The sequence below is a fragment of the Phyllostomus hastatus genome, unplaced genomic scaffold, assembly GCF_019186645.2.
Source record: "Phyllostomus hastatus isolate PE091 unplaced genomic scaffold, TTU_PhHast_1.1 phas_contig_623, whole genome shotgun sequence".
In the NCBI taxonomy this organism is placed as follows: domain Eukaryota; kingdom Metazoa; phylum Chordata; class Mammalia; order Chiroptera; family Phyllostomidae; genus Phyllostomus; species Phyllostomus hastatus.
Window position 1 is genome coordinate 6,049 of NW_025333923.1, and position 16,258 is coordinate 22,306.

The 16,258-nt window shown below is 46.0% G+C and overlaps 1 protein-coding gene and 1 pseudogene across 1 annotated transcript; one reads left to right on the plus strand and one right to left on the minus strand.

Moving 5' to 3' along the window:
- Positions 1–3,340: 3,340 nt before the first annotated feature.
- On the minus strand, positions 3,341–5,259 carry LOC123825378 (mammaglobin-A-like). The gene is made up of 3 exons (XM_045848750.1): positions 5,202–5,259; positions 4,668–4,855; positions 3,341–3,415 (listed from the first exon to the last, which is right to left on the minus strand). The coding sequence occupies exons 1-3, from the start codon at positions 5,254–5,256 to the stop codon at positions 3,377–3,379; spliced, it is 282 nt and encodes a 93-aa protein (XP_045704706.1). The 5' UTR covers positions 5,257–5,259; the 3' UTR covers positions 3,341–3,376.
- An 8,331-nt stretch (positions 5,260–13,590) lies between these two features.
- LOC123825379 lies at positions 13,591–14,303 on the plus strand (annotated as a pseudogene).
- The last annotated feature ends 1,955 nt before the right edge of the window (positions 14,304–16,258 follow it).

Sequence of the window (16,258 nt, forward strand, 5' to 3'; positions counted from 1 at the left end):
TCCTTTGCCAGATTGGGAAAATGTTCTTTCTTTATTTTTTCAAATCAGTTTTAAATTTCTTGCTCCTTCTCTTCTCCTTCTGACATCCCTGTGATTTGGATGTTGCACATTTGGAGATGTCCCAGAGTCTTGTTTTCTTTCCTCATTTTTTTTGAATTCTTGTTTCTTCATTCTGTTCTGGTTGAATGTTTCCTTCCTCCTTTTGTTCCAAATGATTGATTTGAGTCCCGCTTTCTTTCCCTTCACTGTTGGTTCCCTGTACATTTTTCTTTATTTCACTATGTATAGCTTTTATTTCTTCCTTTGTTTTGGGACTGTACTCAATCATTTTTAGTGAGCATCTTGATCACTAGTGTTTTGAACTGTGCATCTCATAGGTGCTATCTTCTATTCACCTAGTTCTATTTCTAGAGTTTTGGTGGGTTCTTTAATTTGGCCCGTATTTTTTAAGTATATTTGATTGATTGTGCTGTTACAGTTTTCCCAAATTTTCCCCTTTATCCCTGCCTTCACCATGTACCCATAACCCTCCATCATTCCCTCACTCTTAGTTCATGTCTACGATTTGTGCAAATAAATTCTTTAACTTCTCTGTTGCCTATACCATTCTTAACCTCTCCCCATCTCTTTTCTGCTTGCCAATTATGCTTCTTATTCCCTGTGTGTTTTCCTCCCCATTCACTTCTCCCTATCCCCACTGAAAATCCTCTATGTATTGTCCATTTCGCTGATTCCATTCCCATTCTACTTGTTGCTTACTTTGTGCTTTTTTCAGTTCAGTCATTGACAGCTGTGAGTTTGTTGTCACTTTTCTTTCCTATGTTTGGGTCTTCTTTGTCCCATCTTTTTCCTCTAGGCACACCTGTTAGTGTTGTAAGGGGCAGAGCCTTGGGTATTCTCCAGAGTGGGGCAACCCACATGTCGGCCTTGTGGGATTGTTTGTGGGGGAGGGGACAGAGAGGGAACAATGGCGCCTTCTCAGCTCTACACACCTTCAAGGGACTGTCAGTTTCTCCCACTGCCACTCTCCCACAGGTTTTTACATCACTGATTCAAAGGGTTTATTTGGCACCCTATGGAACCGTGGGTTGTGTGGTCTGTGTCACTCCCCTGTTCTTCCTCTTGGTTTATCCACAGGCAAATGTGCGACCACCTGGTCTGCCCTATGGTCTCATTGCCATGCGTCTTCTTTGCCCTTCTACCCATCTCTGCTGCTCCCACCAGTCTAGTTGATTATTGCTTCTTTAATTCCTTGGTTGTCAGGCTTCCATTCAGTTGGATTCTCTGGTAGTTCTGGTTGATTTTTCTTTTTAAATTGGTCATTTCCTTTTTTCTGGTTGAGAAAGAAGGTGAAGCCTATGTACCTACGACGTCATCTTGACCAGAACACCTATTTTTTATTTATATCGATGCATGAAGATGAGGCTGAAAGTATCTAAGACTCAATAGGTCATAATAAGGAACATGCTCCCACTTCTCCATAGCACCTCCAGGTTGGTGACAATATTAGGCCCAGACAAAAGGACCATGTCTCTGGATCCACACCTCACATTTTAACATTTTGCTTATTACACCCCCTACACACATACTTGTTTACTAGGAACTCATGGTCCCTGCTCAGTTTCAGTGCTTTGCATGCCCATGCAGAAGTTGGCCTTTGTTCACTGATTGATGTGGTCCACTTGGAGAGGGGTCCACTTCTCTGCACTCAGACTGGATATGTGGAGAGAGACACACAAGGCCTGTGATGGAGAGTAAGAAGGAGAAGTATGACTGCAGTCACTGAAATGGCCAATGCTCTCATTGGACTGCTTACTGGCTTGGAGGGAGGAGAGGCCACGGGATCCAGAGCTATGGCAGCTTCAAAGATTCTCAGAGCAAGCGTGGATACCACAGGTCAGCCCCTGGATCAAGCAGTCAGAGAAAACCCACCAACTCATCAGACTCAGCTTCTGAACCACATTGGCTCCACCTGCTTCAGGACACGCCCAAACTGCCCCAATGCAGGTAGGGGGACATAGTTTTGTGTTCATATGTTTCCCAGGGGCCCCTCTGATCTCCTGATATAGTTGGGGAGGTCATTCAGAGGCCATTTGCCTTCATTCCTTGGAAAACTTTGCATGAATCATGTGGATTGTGCTGACACACCAGCAATGGCCGGAGGACAAAGTTGACTGAATTACTGGAAGTTATGTGGAAGATGGGGGCAGGGAACACTGGTGCCAGAGGACCCATGCCAAGTTGTGGTGTATGGATCCCAGATTGGGTGATCGACTCCCAAGAAACTATCCAATGCCAAATATGTCAGATGCATGCCTGTGAAAATGCACCAAACTGGGAGGGAGCAAAGCAGGTGAAAGCTTCCCAAATGAACTAGGGAATGAATGTTTTTTGAAAGGAATTAAGGTAATGTGAGTGGGATGGTAAGGTGTGAAAGCATCTTTGAGGCATAACCTGCCCAATGCACCCCCGTTAGTGACATTCCCTAGGAAGCTGGCCAGTAAGTCTTGGAGGCAGGCTCAGTGGAGTAACACTCGAGGGAGTAAGAGGGGGAAATAGATGAGCCACCACTTGGCATATGAGGGCCATCACAGATACCTGACTACCCCAGGAAGAAGTGCAACATGAAACCCAAGTGTGCAAAGTGGACATTCAGGCAAGGCCCAGTGCCTTGTCAGGAGGAGGATATGACCTGCGTTCATTGTTTAGGGGAAGGTTCATCCATAGGGATTTACTTATGGAGTGAGAATTTTCTCTTAGGGGTGAGAATTGAGTGTGAGGATCTTCATCAGCACTGGGTTGAGGTTTCATACACAGAAATGGTGAGGGTCTTTGTCAGCAGTGCAAGGAGACCTAAAGTCTAAGACAGAGAATGCCCAGAGTGGAGCCGGGCCATAGTAAGTGGGCACAGCATCAACTCAGATCCGCCATGAAATCAGGAACCAAAGCAGGCCACCATCACTAGGAACTGAGAGCCTGACAGTGCCCAGATGGACCTGGGGGTAGGGATGAGGGAGGGCAGTCACATGCCAGTGACAGGGTCCCGGTTGGGCTGTGGGGAATGAGGAACAGGATGCCCTTTCAGGTTCTCAGCATTTTGCCCTTGAGTTGTGTAAAGAATGATTGTGCACTGGTGGGTGTGCACACTCGTGTGTGAGAGAAATGCATGTGTGACGTTAATCTCCCTATAGCCTCCATTTTATTCAACCACCAAGAAACAACTTTTTGTTTTGCAGATGCTTTATTGAAATGAAAATATATGTGAGGTTTCAACAATTGTCTTGCTTTTGGAGATCCAAGACAAGAAGGAAAGCTGAGCTGTGGCTTCTACCTGTGAACAGTCGGTTTGTGGACAATCTCTGAGGTCGTGTGGAAGTTAGTACTGAGCACACCAAAAGCTACTGGCTAGTGTTTCCTGGAAAAGAGAAACAGAGACATCACTTACATCTCACTTGTTCTTACCAAGGAAAATCCTGAGGAATAAACGTGCCAACTCATTGTTTTTCCAGCATTGGTCCACATGCACTGGCAGGAAGCTGGTGCTGGAAGAGAAGCTGGAAGTATCCCATTTGTTCTATCTCAGGTGACTATGAGTGACCCCAGGGCTGCTGGTGCTGCCTGATCTTGTCCCCCCCCCCAGGGTTTGTTCCCATGGTCAGGTTATCTGCAGGTTTCCTCTTTGGAATAATGTAGCCAACAATATGTTGGGTTTCAGTTTTCAGTATCTCAGTCAAAAACGAGAGAATGTGAAGTTCTGACTTTGTGCACGACTGAAGAGCAGCCAAGAGCCCCTGCCCGCCACCCAGCAACTGTGGTCAACAACACATTGCAGGTGTGTGCTCCTCATGATTTGTCTAACTGAGGATTAAAAGAAAATACCCATCCTCTTGAATTGAAGGGGCTGATCATTTAAAATTTTGTACTTACAGTGAATACACATACAAATGTTACTCTTTCACCACTTTCAATGCACAGCTAATCATGTGAAGAACATGCAGTTGGCAGTGCAAGTGACCTCCAGGACCTTCTCATTGTGCTGAGGTGCAGCTCCAGACCCTCCCCATCTGCCAATTTCCTCCACACACCCCCTGGAAACCACTCTTCTATCTCTGGGTCTAAGACACTGGCTACTCTACAAAATGGGATATTTGCCTATTCGTGACTGGCTCATTTGTTTTCCCACAGTTCCTCAAGGTTCATCCATGCCGTCCCCTGTATCAGGAATTTCTTAAGGATGTGCACTTTCATCTTTTTTGCTGTGGCAGTGTGTCCTGGAGGTTACCCTGGAATGTTGTAAATGGTTATTAGGGCCCAGAATGAGCACTAGAAAACACTACACAACAGCTGTCACAGGTGAAATGTCTGCCCCGTGTGAAACCACTGATTTCTGTTTTCCCCTCTGCCCCCCACCCAGGGAAGTTCACAAGCATGGTTTCCACCTGTCACTCTGGGGGCTTCATTCACAATGCCTGGATTACCACTGGTGCTAGGCACTGGTGCCAGGAAACCTAGGTTCCTTGACAGTGCACTGAAGGTTTTGTTAAGAAGATGGAAGGCATCTTCCTGCAAGCATGACCACCACGTGCTTCAAAAAGAGTTTTCACAAACTGAGAGCCTGCGTGTCCTGTCCCACAGTTCAAACACAGTTTAAGAGACACCAAAATTACCTCCAACTCTTTAACCTTCTCCAGAGTGTCTCTGCTCTGATGGAGAAAGCATTCCTTCATGGATGTGACGGCCTTTTCGGTTTCTTCGCCTGGTAACAATGCTTTGACCCTATTGATGAGTTCAGTCACGTCCACATCAGGATCAGTGGTCATAGTCACCACATCATCCAAGAGATCGCAGCCGGAACCTGGGAAGAAAGCAGGCAAATGCAGGCTCAGTGACAGAGGTGTGAGCTCTGTGTAGGGCCTGGCTGTGAGTCTTTTCTTACCTCCCCACAGGGACATATGCTCAGAGAGGCTGTGGGAAGGGTTTGAGTCCTCAGTTCTAGGAGACTCAACTCAGGACCTGGAACTTTCTTTTAGCCTTAAAGCATCTGCCTCCTTGTCCTTACCCCCTGCCCCCCAACCCCCATACACACAGCACTGACACTAGAGAAATGGGCTGCTTTGCATAGGGGATGGGGAACAGCAGTGCTTGCACAGGGACCCTGACAACAGCCCTCCTGGAAAGCCAAAAAACCTGTCCAGGCTCACCCGCATAACAGTAAAGGGGGAGGGCAGTCAGCATGAGGACTGCCACCAGCTTCATGGTTCAAGCGGCTGTTCTTGGCTGGTCACTCTAAAGTGGTAGGAAGAAGGAGCTCCTGTTGGAGGTGACTGTGAAGAACTCAGCCTTTTATTCTCCTGGTGGCCACCCTAATCCCTCCCACAGGTGACAGGATGAGTCACAGGGTAGACCTGGCCCTGGGTCAGGAAGGGGCTTGGAGAATCTCCCAAACCCAGCCCTCCTGGGCTCTGTTCCTACAACCCGAGGGGACAGAACTTTGAAAACCTTCAAAGGTCTCACAACTGCAATAATGGTGAGGTCATTCGATGAAATTAACGTCAAAGTGCGTGCAAAGTAATAAGGCAAATGAGAACCTTGTGAGCCTGTCTTGTCATCCCTGTTGCTTTATTCTTGCTGTGGTCCTCATTATCTCTTCCTCCTTCCCCAGTTCTTTCTCCCCTCCTCCCTCCTATTTCTTCTTCACCTTTAACTCTTCCTCCTCCTCCCCCACCCTCTTCCCCCTCCTCTTCTTCCCCCCACCCTATTACTCCTCTTGTTTCTCTTTTACCTCTTCAGGGTAGAACACATTTCACATTCAGTGTCTGTTCCTCCTGATTCTGCAAACACCTGGGTTAGATGCAATTCCATATGCTGCCTTCGGAGGACAGACTTTCATCACCCATAGACTGCAACCCAGGTGCTTTTCCTTGGGAAATAGAAATCATTTCACACCTTCTTTGAAGGTGGTTTTCAAAAAGACTTTCTCACTCAGTTAGGTCAACTTTATAGTTAGTCATAAATTCGTATGTAAGATTAGTGTTGTTTAGTTCATTAGGGATTCTGTTCTGCTGATCCATAGGATGATGAGAGATGTATGATTACAGATGCTGGGAGGGGGCAGTGATATTCGGTGAGAGGGTTATAAACCTGGGCTCATGCAGCTGTAGATTTGAACCTCCAGTGCAACCCCTAATCATGACATGTTCTTGGGCAGGTTACCATGCTGGTTGTCCCAAGGCTCCTTTTCCTCTTTTCTGAACTGGGTATGCAACATCCCATGCCTGGCATTGTAAGAATGGCTGACATTTGTGTCAAGAGCTTATCACAAGGCTGAAAATGGAGTAGTTAAGACTCAATTGGAGGTTTCATTCTTCTATTCGCACAAGCGCTATTCCATCTATCCATCTATCATCGATCCATCCACCCATTCGTGTATCCATCGATATTCCTAACAGCCATGAATCTCCTAGGATGGGCCCTATGCTCTGTGCCACAGACTCCATTGTAGGAACAAGTCAAGCCAGACTTTGCACTTGTACAGTTACCTCTAGTCAGAAGTAACAAACAAGACTGCAATTAGCTAGGAGAGAAAGGGAAAGTGATTGTGTCTAGAACCACAAAAGAACCACCAGGGCAGCATCCTGTAGGAGTTTCAGGCAGGCTATTGGACTGGGACTTTTCAGCTCACCTGAGTGAATGTTATAACCCACGGGGCCTTTTGGGAGGAGTTGTCTAGGCAGAGGGAATAGCAAGTACACAGTCCTGAGTGCAGGTGGCACTCAGCCAGCTGAGGGAAGCAGGCAACATGTCCCTCTTGGTTTCAGCAAGGCACAGGACAGCCTCCTAGGACAGAAACACCACATCAGCCCAAACAGGGATGGTATGAAGGAACAAAAGAAACAAAGTTGGAGGAAAGTAGAGAGAAAAAAATGAGTGACAAGGGCCTGACTGATGCGTCAATGGTCATTTAACTATGGATGCATTGTTCTCCGTTGGGATTGTTTGAGACTCATGTCTTTCTATCATTCCCCTGCTCTGGACACACTAAGAACCATACTGATTTAGGAAGTAGCTAGAAATGGAAAGAAAGTTATGTTCTTCCCGATGTAGTTTCTCCCTTTGGAGTATTGCTGGCGATCTTCATTTCAAAACCCAGGAAAAGACTTTCTCAAAGAAATAGAGCTGGACTGGTTGAATAGGCCATGGTGAGGGCTCTGCCCACTGCCCAATGATTATAGACCTGCCCCACTGTCTTCGGGAACACTGGACCCTGTGCAGTTTTTGTGCTCAGCAAAAGCAATCTCATGTCAAGTAAAATGAAGTGTGTGTTTCTTCATCTCCATGTCTTCTGCATAGCCCTCAGTGACCATTCCTGGTGTGTCAAAGGACTGTATCTCCACACACAAAACTCACGTTTAAAAGCGAGAGATGGTCAGCAGAAATTGAAGATTCTAAATGGTGTGAATGCTGGTATTGCTGGCCTGCTCTTTTCTCCTCCCACAGGCACTTTCCTTCAGCTTCCCAAATTAAATTTGGAAGTGGGAGAATAAGGTAGCCTTGGTCTCCATGTTCATATGACACGTACTGACCACCTGCTATGACAAACCAGGCTGTAGAGAAGAACTATTCAGATTTTACCCTGGATAGCTTGGGTCATGGGGCACAGGTACATGTGTGGTAAGTGAGAATTATATTGGGCCTGACATTCAGCTCACTGAAGACCTGAAATATACTCACACTAATATTTTGTCATCTGAGGCCTTGCCAGGCTGAATAAAAGTAATAACATTCCGTGAAAGCTATTTTTCCTCACTGATTTATGCATTGGCACCAAGGCCATGAAAGAATTCTGAAGACGAGATGATACCTGACTTTTGTTCATTGGAAATAGTTCCTAGAAATCAGCCCCACAGTCTTTGGGCACAAGATACCTCATGCTTTCCTTTTTCACTCATTCTGTACAGTGGGATCTGCCCCTCACTTCCAGGGCTGACAGCAGTCTCCAGGATGGTGTTTGGATGGGAACCTCTCTAACCTTGTGATCAAGCCACCATCTAGAATTTGGGTGGGGTAGTACTTACCCAGGCCAGAAACTTCAGGAATGGCCCTGGTCTAGAAGATGTCTTTATGGCAGCAAGATGTGTACTGATCAAACTTCCCTGGCCAATCCTAGACCACATGCTTTCCAGGCCTCAGGCCAATGCTGCTGTGGAGCTGTCTCAGCTGGGTCTCCTTTACAATGGGAATTGTTCTGGGGTTGTCATGAAGCCAGAGTGAGTTACAGCGGGTAAGTCCTCACACGGGGGCTGAGCACAGGGTATGGCCTGCCTTCACATCAGCTGAAGGAGATTAATTTCTAACATTAGAGGAAGTTATTCCGAGCTCCCAGGGAGGGCTGCTCAGAACACTAGAGACCCCTGAAACTAACTGCTACTTTACATTTTCTACAAATCTAGAGATATTCTTGTTCCATCAAGAGGAAAAACTCCACAGTTTAAAATAAGCCCTAAAGTTTGATCCATTCTTATTTGATATTTGACTGACCATTTCTTGAAGAGTTTTATTGGGGCATCATTTACACATTGCCTTTGAACATATTCTACCTGCTGGTGGCCTGTTAATCTTCTCAGAATGTAGCTTCTACCCGTGTTACTGATTTCCAGATTTAGTAAAACACACATGATCAACCATTACAAAGCAGTTACTTGATGCAAGGCCTTGCGAACACCCCTTTTAATCTTCACAAAAACCCATTGAGCATAGTGGTGATGAAATTTATTGGCCAAGCTCAGGCCAGTTCAAAAGCTACACGAGGTCACAGAATGAATGGAACACCAGGTCAAGATCACAGACCATGCTTCTGCTGAGCAAAGGGAGATGTGTGGTTTCCAGTCCATGAGGCAGGCATATCATTTCCCCCCAGTTGTACTAGTTGAGATGGAGAAGGCAAGTAACCTGACCAAGGGCACACAGCTAACGGGTAACAGAGCTGCCAAAGGAGCCAGATGTTCTGACAACAGAGACAGCTCTCAACACTATTGACTGCCTTAGTCAGACCCTTATGGGCCTTCACTTTCTGAATCAGGTGGACTCTTGTGACCTTGACTTGCACAACTGCCCTTGTGGACTCCAAGTAGATCTCCATGCATGCCCCATAATTTTTCTGCTGAGGCCACTGCTCCACCTGAAGCCTTCTACTCTATTGTCCTTGCCTGAGTCCCTTAGGTTAAAACTCCTTATATATTCTCGATGCCACATCAGAGACAGCCTACTTTCTGTTTCATATCATGGCCTTGGATCTCTGGAGATCTCCTTTCCAAGACCCAAACGCCCTGTGTGTGCACCTTTGTCCTAGTGACTGTGACCTGACATTATGGCTCTTCTCTGACTGTGAAGCTCCATAGGACATGACTTGTGCTCCTCTGGTCTTTGTGTGACAAAGGCAACACAGTGGGCTGCTAATGAGTTGTTGTATCACTGGTTTGGTGGACAGATTTTGAGATTCTACAAAGAATTTTCTGATTACATAACATGTTATTTTGGGGTGTTCTTAGAAAGAGAAGCCTATTTAAAAATGAAACTTAAAGAAAGGCAAGACTCCCACCCAAGTCTTAGCCTAGGCATGAGCCTGGGGTCCTGGTGCTAACACCACGTTCTCTATGTTTCTGGAGAGAGTTGTGGACTCAGCCACCACAGGCAGGGCCAGGTGAGGAGAGGAAGAAGTTGGAGCCCTGAGATCCAGGGACTGGGACACCTCATCCCTTCTACTCCCTAGAAGTAAACATTAGCTTTATCCAACCTAACCCGGATCCATCCAATGACTGGGGACAAGGAGCCGGATTTGGAAGCTGAGTCAGGATCAGGTGTCACCGAAAGCTTTTCCCCTTGGCTCTGTCACCAAATCCCTGAACTTTACACAACTTGACGTTTCTACAAAATGTGTGGTTAAATATTTAATCTGCACACACTCATGATATTCACAGATTCATTTATTTCTACACCAAATCTTTCTTTAGCTACTCATTTTGCCTCTGCTCATGCTCACATTTTCTTGCTAACTGTGGGCCTCCAGAGGGTTCCCTCTTGACCCTTAGGGGCATTAACGCAGAGAATATGGGAGACATAAGAATGCGTTTCCACACTGCTAGAGCTGAAATTCTCTACTGGAGTGGATCTTCTCACTCCTTGTACTCATTCCTGTGGATATTTGTCCATGTCCAGAGATATTTTGGTGTTCCCACAGGATAGGTGGTGTGGTATTTGAATCCAAAGGGTGAGAAAAGGTGTGCCACTAAACAACCTGCCATGCTCAGGGATCCACTGAAACGAGAGTCTCACCTCCAATGGCACTAAAGCCATGGCGGAGTCTCCCAGTGATAAATAAACATCTGTCGACCTTGAGGCCAAAGATGAAGAGTGTGAGGGGGCTTCAATGGTCACTCAGTGGGCAAGTGAGTGGAGTCCCAATGCTGACCAATGCCACAGCCCTGTCAATACCTATGTTCAATACCATAACTATGAGAAAAGTAATTGCTCCCCAATTAATGTGCTAAACTCCCCCAACTTGTGGTAGTTTGTTACAGCAGCTGTAGGAAACAACTGCACAAAACCATCTCTCACCCCCGACCTTCCTTCACCTAACCTGTTTCATTTTCTTCCCAGAAATGACCTCTTATCCTCTTACATGTTCCACACCATTCTTGTCTCCTTCCCACCCACTTTCCTGGACCACAAATCCCATCACAGTCATCCCTGTGTCTTTCTCATCCACTCCTGCCTTTCAAGTAGCTGGCACTGTAGCTGACACACAACACAGATAAATACATGACTTAATTAGCAACTTAAATGGTGTTCTTTCCTTTCATATTCCTTATCATTATTGTACTCCAGGCAACCATAAAAAGAAAAGGAAGAACTAAAGTCTTCTGTGATGTCCTTTTAATAAAATACAGCAAGTCTGGCACAGTGTATATTCCAGGTTGACTTGAGATGATGTACAGCATCTTAACCTTTTTTTTGCCAAATTTATTTCTTCAAATTTCAATCCTGTCTTCCTTGCCATCTTTGTCTTAAACTTCCTGTCACTGTCAGCATTTTTATTTAAAATGTAATGATGTGGGAGCATTGTTCCCAAAATGAAATCATGGGAAAGAACTTCCAATGAGAAGCAATAGACACCTCTCCAATCTGGTCTACACCTGTGGCTCCAGCCTCACCTGCAGCTTCTTTCACCGTGTCACCTGGTGTTGAGTGTGGGAATATGTTATACCCCTCTCTGTGGATGCATTACAAACGCCCACGTTCAGTCCTGTGCTCACTGGACTGCATGCCTCATCGTTCCTCATCCAGGTCTTTGTGTAGAGCATATTCCCTCCTGCCTTCTGAGAAGATCATTGGTGATAAAACTTTTGAGTATTCGCAGTTCTGAAACATACTTATCTTCATGCTTAAAGGCTAGCTGACTGTATAAGAATTCTAGTTGTACACAAGTGTAGGTCCGATCCTCTGAATTTTCCTTATTACTTTGTGTTTTTCAGTCTTACATTGATTCCATTTGTATTGTCCACCTTTGCCTGTGACTTAGTGTTTCTGATAGAGATGGATCTGAAAGAGACCTGGCCAGACTGTGGGGTGGACAAGGAAGGGCTGAGTGAAGGATGGGTTGCAGGAAACACTGTAGGTGGAAAGAGTGAAGCTGCTAGAGTAGAGTTTGACAGATTTCCCTTCCCACAGGCTGGGACTCAGTGACAAGGAAGCCCTTCCTGGAGTTAGCACAAGCTGGCCATGGTGATTGGCAGAAGGGAAAGCCCACCAACTCCTTTTCAGAACATGGTGGCAGGAGCAGGTGATGACCTGGCAGTCTCACTTGGAACAAGAATGGGTTTTGCTTGATAGCAGAACCCTCCAGGAGCACACAAAATTTTTCCCTGAAGATATAAAACAGAGAGTAGGGAGAAACATGCAGGTTGTCCCCCTTGCTTGCTGTGTTGGAGTCTGGAGTGCCTGCCGACCAGTATGTAGTGCAAGCCCCATGGCCAGGGGAGAAGACCTGCTTCCCATTCCGAGTGGAGGAAGGGCAGCAGAGCCAATGACTGGTGCTTCACTGTCACACTCTGCCTGTTGCTCCAATGCCATCTGACAGCCAGAGGGATGGGGCTCAGGTGTTGGGTCACGGGATATCGTATGGAAAAAATGGCATCACGCTGCATGTAGGGCACTGACTACCACCAGATTCTAGAAGCCTGAGGCCCAAGAGTGAAAGAGAAAGAAGCCAGGTGTTCTAGATGATTGTGCAGCGGCCACCTGCAGTTTCTGAAGAGCTGGTATTTTCAAATGAGATAAGGAACTGAGGGTGCACCTTGTCTCTGTCTGACAGAGAGCAGCTGGGGGCTTTCTGGGTGCTCTAGAGGGAATAGGCTCTGTGGTCAAAGTTCGCCATTCTCTCAAAATTATGCATTGAATAAATGACCTCTTTCCATTTTCACCAAACCTCTGCCTGTGGAGTTTTACCTAGAGGGTCCAGCATGCAGCAGAACCCCCGATACTCTTTAGTGATATTTCTTCTTCAAAGAATCATTTGTGTTTAGGGTGATGTTCCAAAAAGTCACAAAAATGTGTGGAAAGTGACAGAGGTGCTCTATTTCATACTTTGCACTGTGGGGAAATTATCTTAGTGTATTTATTCAGTGACCTTCTTCCCACCATAATCTGTCTCATTTCCAAAATTTTTTAGTTAGAGGTGCTTGTCTTCACTTTCATATTCCTGTCTTTTATATATAGGAACCCACAAAAGCCAACATTACTGCTTCCTGTCACCTATTAGAACCAATAACAGAGGCAGAGATTGAATCTTTACAAGCACTTTATTTACTTGGCTGATGAACTGAGAAGACGGCAGGTTTGTACCCTAACCGATGGTCTTCAGTTGCACTTTCCACCAACCCTTTGCATAAAGAGAGAAAAGTGTAGGTAAGGGGACTGTAATTCAGAGAAAGAGATCGTCAGATAAAAAGCTGCAGAATTCTTTCATCTGTGTCCTGGGTGGTGGTCTATATCTGTATCCTAAGCACTGAGCATCTCATCGAGGAAAACAATGGCTCACAAACCACCTTCATTGCTTGCAGTCCTCCTGAGGCACAAAGATGGGACTCCTCATGGTCTCCTGGAGTCAGGGTGGGTCACACCTTCAGTTCCTGAAACAGCAGACTTTTACATACATTGACTATTAAGCTTATTAACCATCATCTGAAAGTGAAAATTTTCCAACATTTGAGTCCTCCATCATAGATACTTTTGTTGTACTATGTTGCTTTATCTTCCATATCCATTATGACATTTTCCTGCTGTCACATTTTTAACTTTTCCAAAACACTTTGTTTTACTGTAAATGTATATTAACCATGAGACAAGAACAGACCATTGTGATATGAGCTTCCTAAGATCCACAAGAGAAAGCTCTGTTTGGACCACAGAACTTGGAATAGACTTAAAGGAGTATGTGTCTATGAAGTTCTTGCTTGGCTGTCTTATCCTCACCTCGCCTTCTCAGCCAAGCCCAGGAGACCAGAGTAGGAAGCCAGGTTGAGGGACAAGCTGATGACCCTCAACTATTATAGCCTGCTGGCTTCATCTACAAAGGTGAAACACAATATAGAAACTTACTGTTTGGCCTACAAACCAGAAAACCAGATACCACAAGATTGAAGTCATGGTAATTTAAGCAACATCCACAGTAGTGACTGGCCCATGTTTTTTGAGAAGTATCTCACAGGTTTTAGCTCTCCTTTCAAGATTCAAGATCAACAGGAAGAAATTGACTGGCTTCTTGGCTTAGCTGTTAGACTCGAATATGGATGTAATGATGAAAAATACAAGGACTCAGTATCTGAAAATACAAAGGAGGCTGACAGTGAAGCTAAAAATGCAGAAGCACTCATCATTATGGATGTACATAATGCTGATTATAAGGCTGGCATAATGATCCTGACTGACCTTCAGATTCTAAGTTACCAGGATCACCTGGTAATGATGAAGGTCACATGCTGTTTGGTTCAGGATCATCTGACATAGGTGCAGTTGCTAAAGCAAAGCAGACAACAGAAGGGTTGATTGGCAGTTGCTTTAGAGGAGCACAGCCTTGGTTTGACACAGGAGATGCAGTTCTTGATGAAGCTGCTCAAATTCTGCAATTGCTGCACATAGAAGAGCTCAGAGAGATGCAGACCAGAATTACTGCAGCCATTGTAGCTGTTCAGGCAATTGCTGCTGATCCAAAGACAGACCAGAGCCTGGGGAAAGATGGAAGGTGAACAATTTAGGATTCCAGACTCCCACTGACCCAGAACAATTGGGAACCACATGCACCCTGGGACGTTTTTGGAAATCAAACTCACTTGCAGAGAAAGTATCCCAGAAAACTGACTGTGTTGGAGAGATTTACCATCCTTGCTTTTTCTTCTATAAAGGTTGGGAAAGTTCTTGCTTGTCTTCTTGTCTCTTCCCATCTTAATGCCCTAATATGTCAGAAAGGAAGGTTAGCATATGGGAGAGCGAAGGTGGAAGTAGAGAGTGGAAGAAGTAGCGTTTGCTTGGACCCAAGGTGAAGTTTGAAGATCACACAGGCCTGAATACACTAATTTCTGAGTGGAGTCATGAGTCTCAAGTCATCAGAGTGGAGAGCCACTGAACATTTGCATTAAGTAAGCTTATATGACAAAGCAGGGCTTTGGGTTCTGAACACTGACCCTGTCACAGAGTGTAAGATGGTTTGAGGAGCAGAGTTTTTCAGAGAGAATAATGTGTGTCCTGAGGCACAGTTAGAGGCTTCAGATATCAAGGCAAAAAACTCAGCAGAAGTTCTTTTTTGTACCTGGAGAGACTCAGTGAATGGGTTTGAGCCAGACTTCCTAAAAATCTGTGCTCTCTTCCAAGAAGGGAAACCCAAGAGGCAAATCTAACAGACAGTTGGCATCTGACAGGATTAGACATGACATGTCTGCAACGCTGAGCCAGGGTGTTCAGCGGGAATTGACACACAGCCCCTGTTCCCATTCACGGTCAACTCTCTGCTGCCTCTCAGAGAGCTACAGTCTGTGGGACCGTCTCCTGTGTGTTTGGTAAAATACAGAGACCACAGGTGGGCTTTTCACCCTCATCTGAGTGTATGTGCACTGCCCCTGGACATACTCCCAGTCGGTTCTTTCACCATCTCCAGTGGCAGCGTGGTCGGCTCAGTGTGTCTCCCTTGGAGCGATCCCTCTCTCACATCTCCTCCACCCTGGCACTGGTGTGGAGCAATCTCTCATGCCCCACCTGCCCAGCAAGTTCTGACCTAAAAGTTTCTTCACGACACCCTAAGTCTCTCAGTGTGACAAAAGGGAAACGTCCCAATGACCTGTGGAAGCTAGGCTCACAGGGCTAGAAAAAAAGGCCAGGGGAAGGTTTCCAGGTGATGGCTCATGAGGCTGGGTGCTCTGACTGCCATGCACCGCCTTGCTGTCCTCCCCAGATCAGTGGGGTTTTCAGCCACCAAAGTCACTCCGCTGCGTGATAGACCAGTAGAACAAGGAAGTGAGGAAGGGGGACCACATGGGTTCTACTGTAGATGTCCCCACATGTGGGTCCTGGAGTAGGGCTTGGGCCTCACTGTCTTTTGGTGTCTTCCCAGTTCATTCTGAGAAGACACAAGGGCAGTTCTTCACAGGCAGTGGGTAGGACATCCTTCATCCCCCTGGCCATGGTGGTAAAAGTCTATTACCTTCCTGGAGACAAGTCAGGGCAAAATGAGACTGAAAATGTCAGCCTTCCAGGACAATGTCACCCATACAGCTATTCAATGCATGTGAACTCTTACGTGTTTTAGCAATGAGAACATTGGTCCTTTCATATTGTCAGTTCAGTCAGTATGGTCTCCCATGAACTTTGTGGTGTGAATACCATACCACAGAAAAGTAAAGTGCTACCAGTGGGATGCCAGTGCCATTCTGTGTGTGTGTGTGGGTGTGACTGCATGTCTACAGGTGGGCTGTGTGTGCAACCATGGGCACCATCTGTGTGTTCATGAGTGTAACTTGTGTGTCTGTGTGTAAAGATTTAATGTAGGATGTGAGAGTTAGAAGAGGTCTCACTGAGCAGGGGACGTGAAAGGGGCCTCAGAGTTGAGGTAGTCGTATGTCCTGTGCTGGGGACAATACAGAGCACAGGGACCACCACCAGCCCTGTGTGGAGGTGTGACCCAATGTAACACAGGAGGGATGACCTGGAC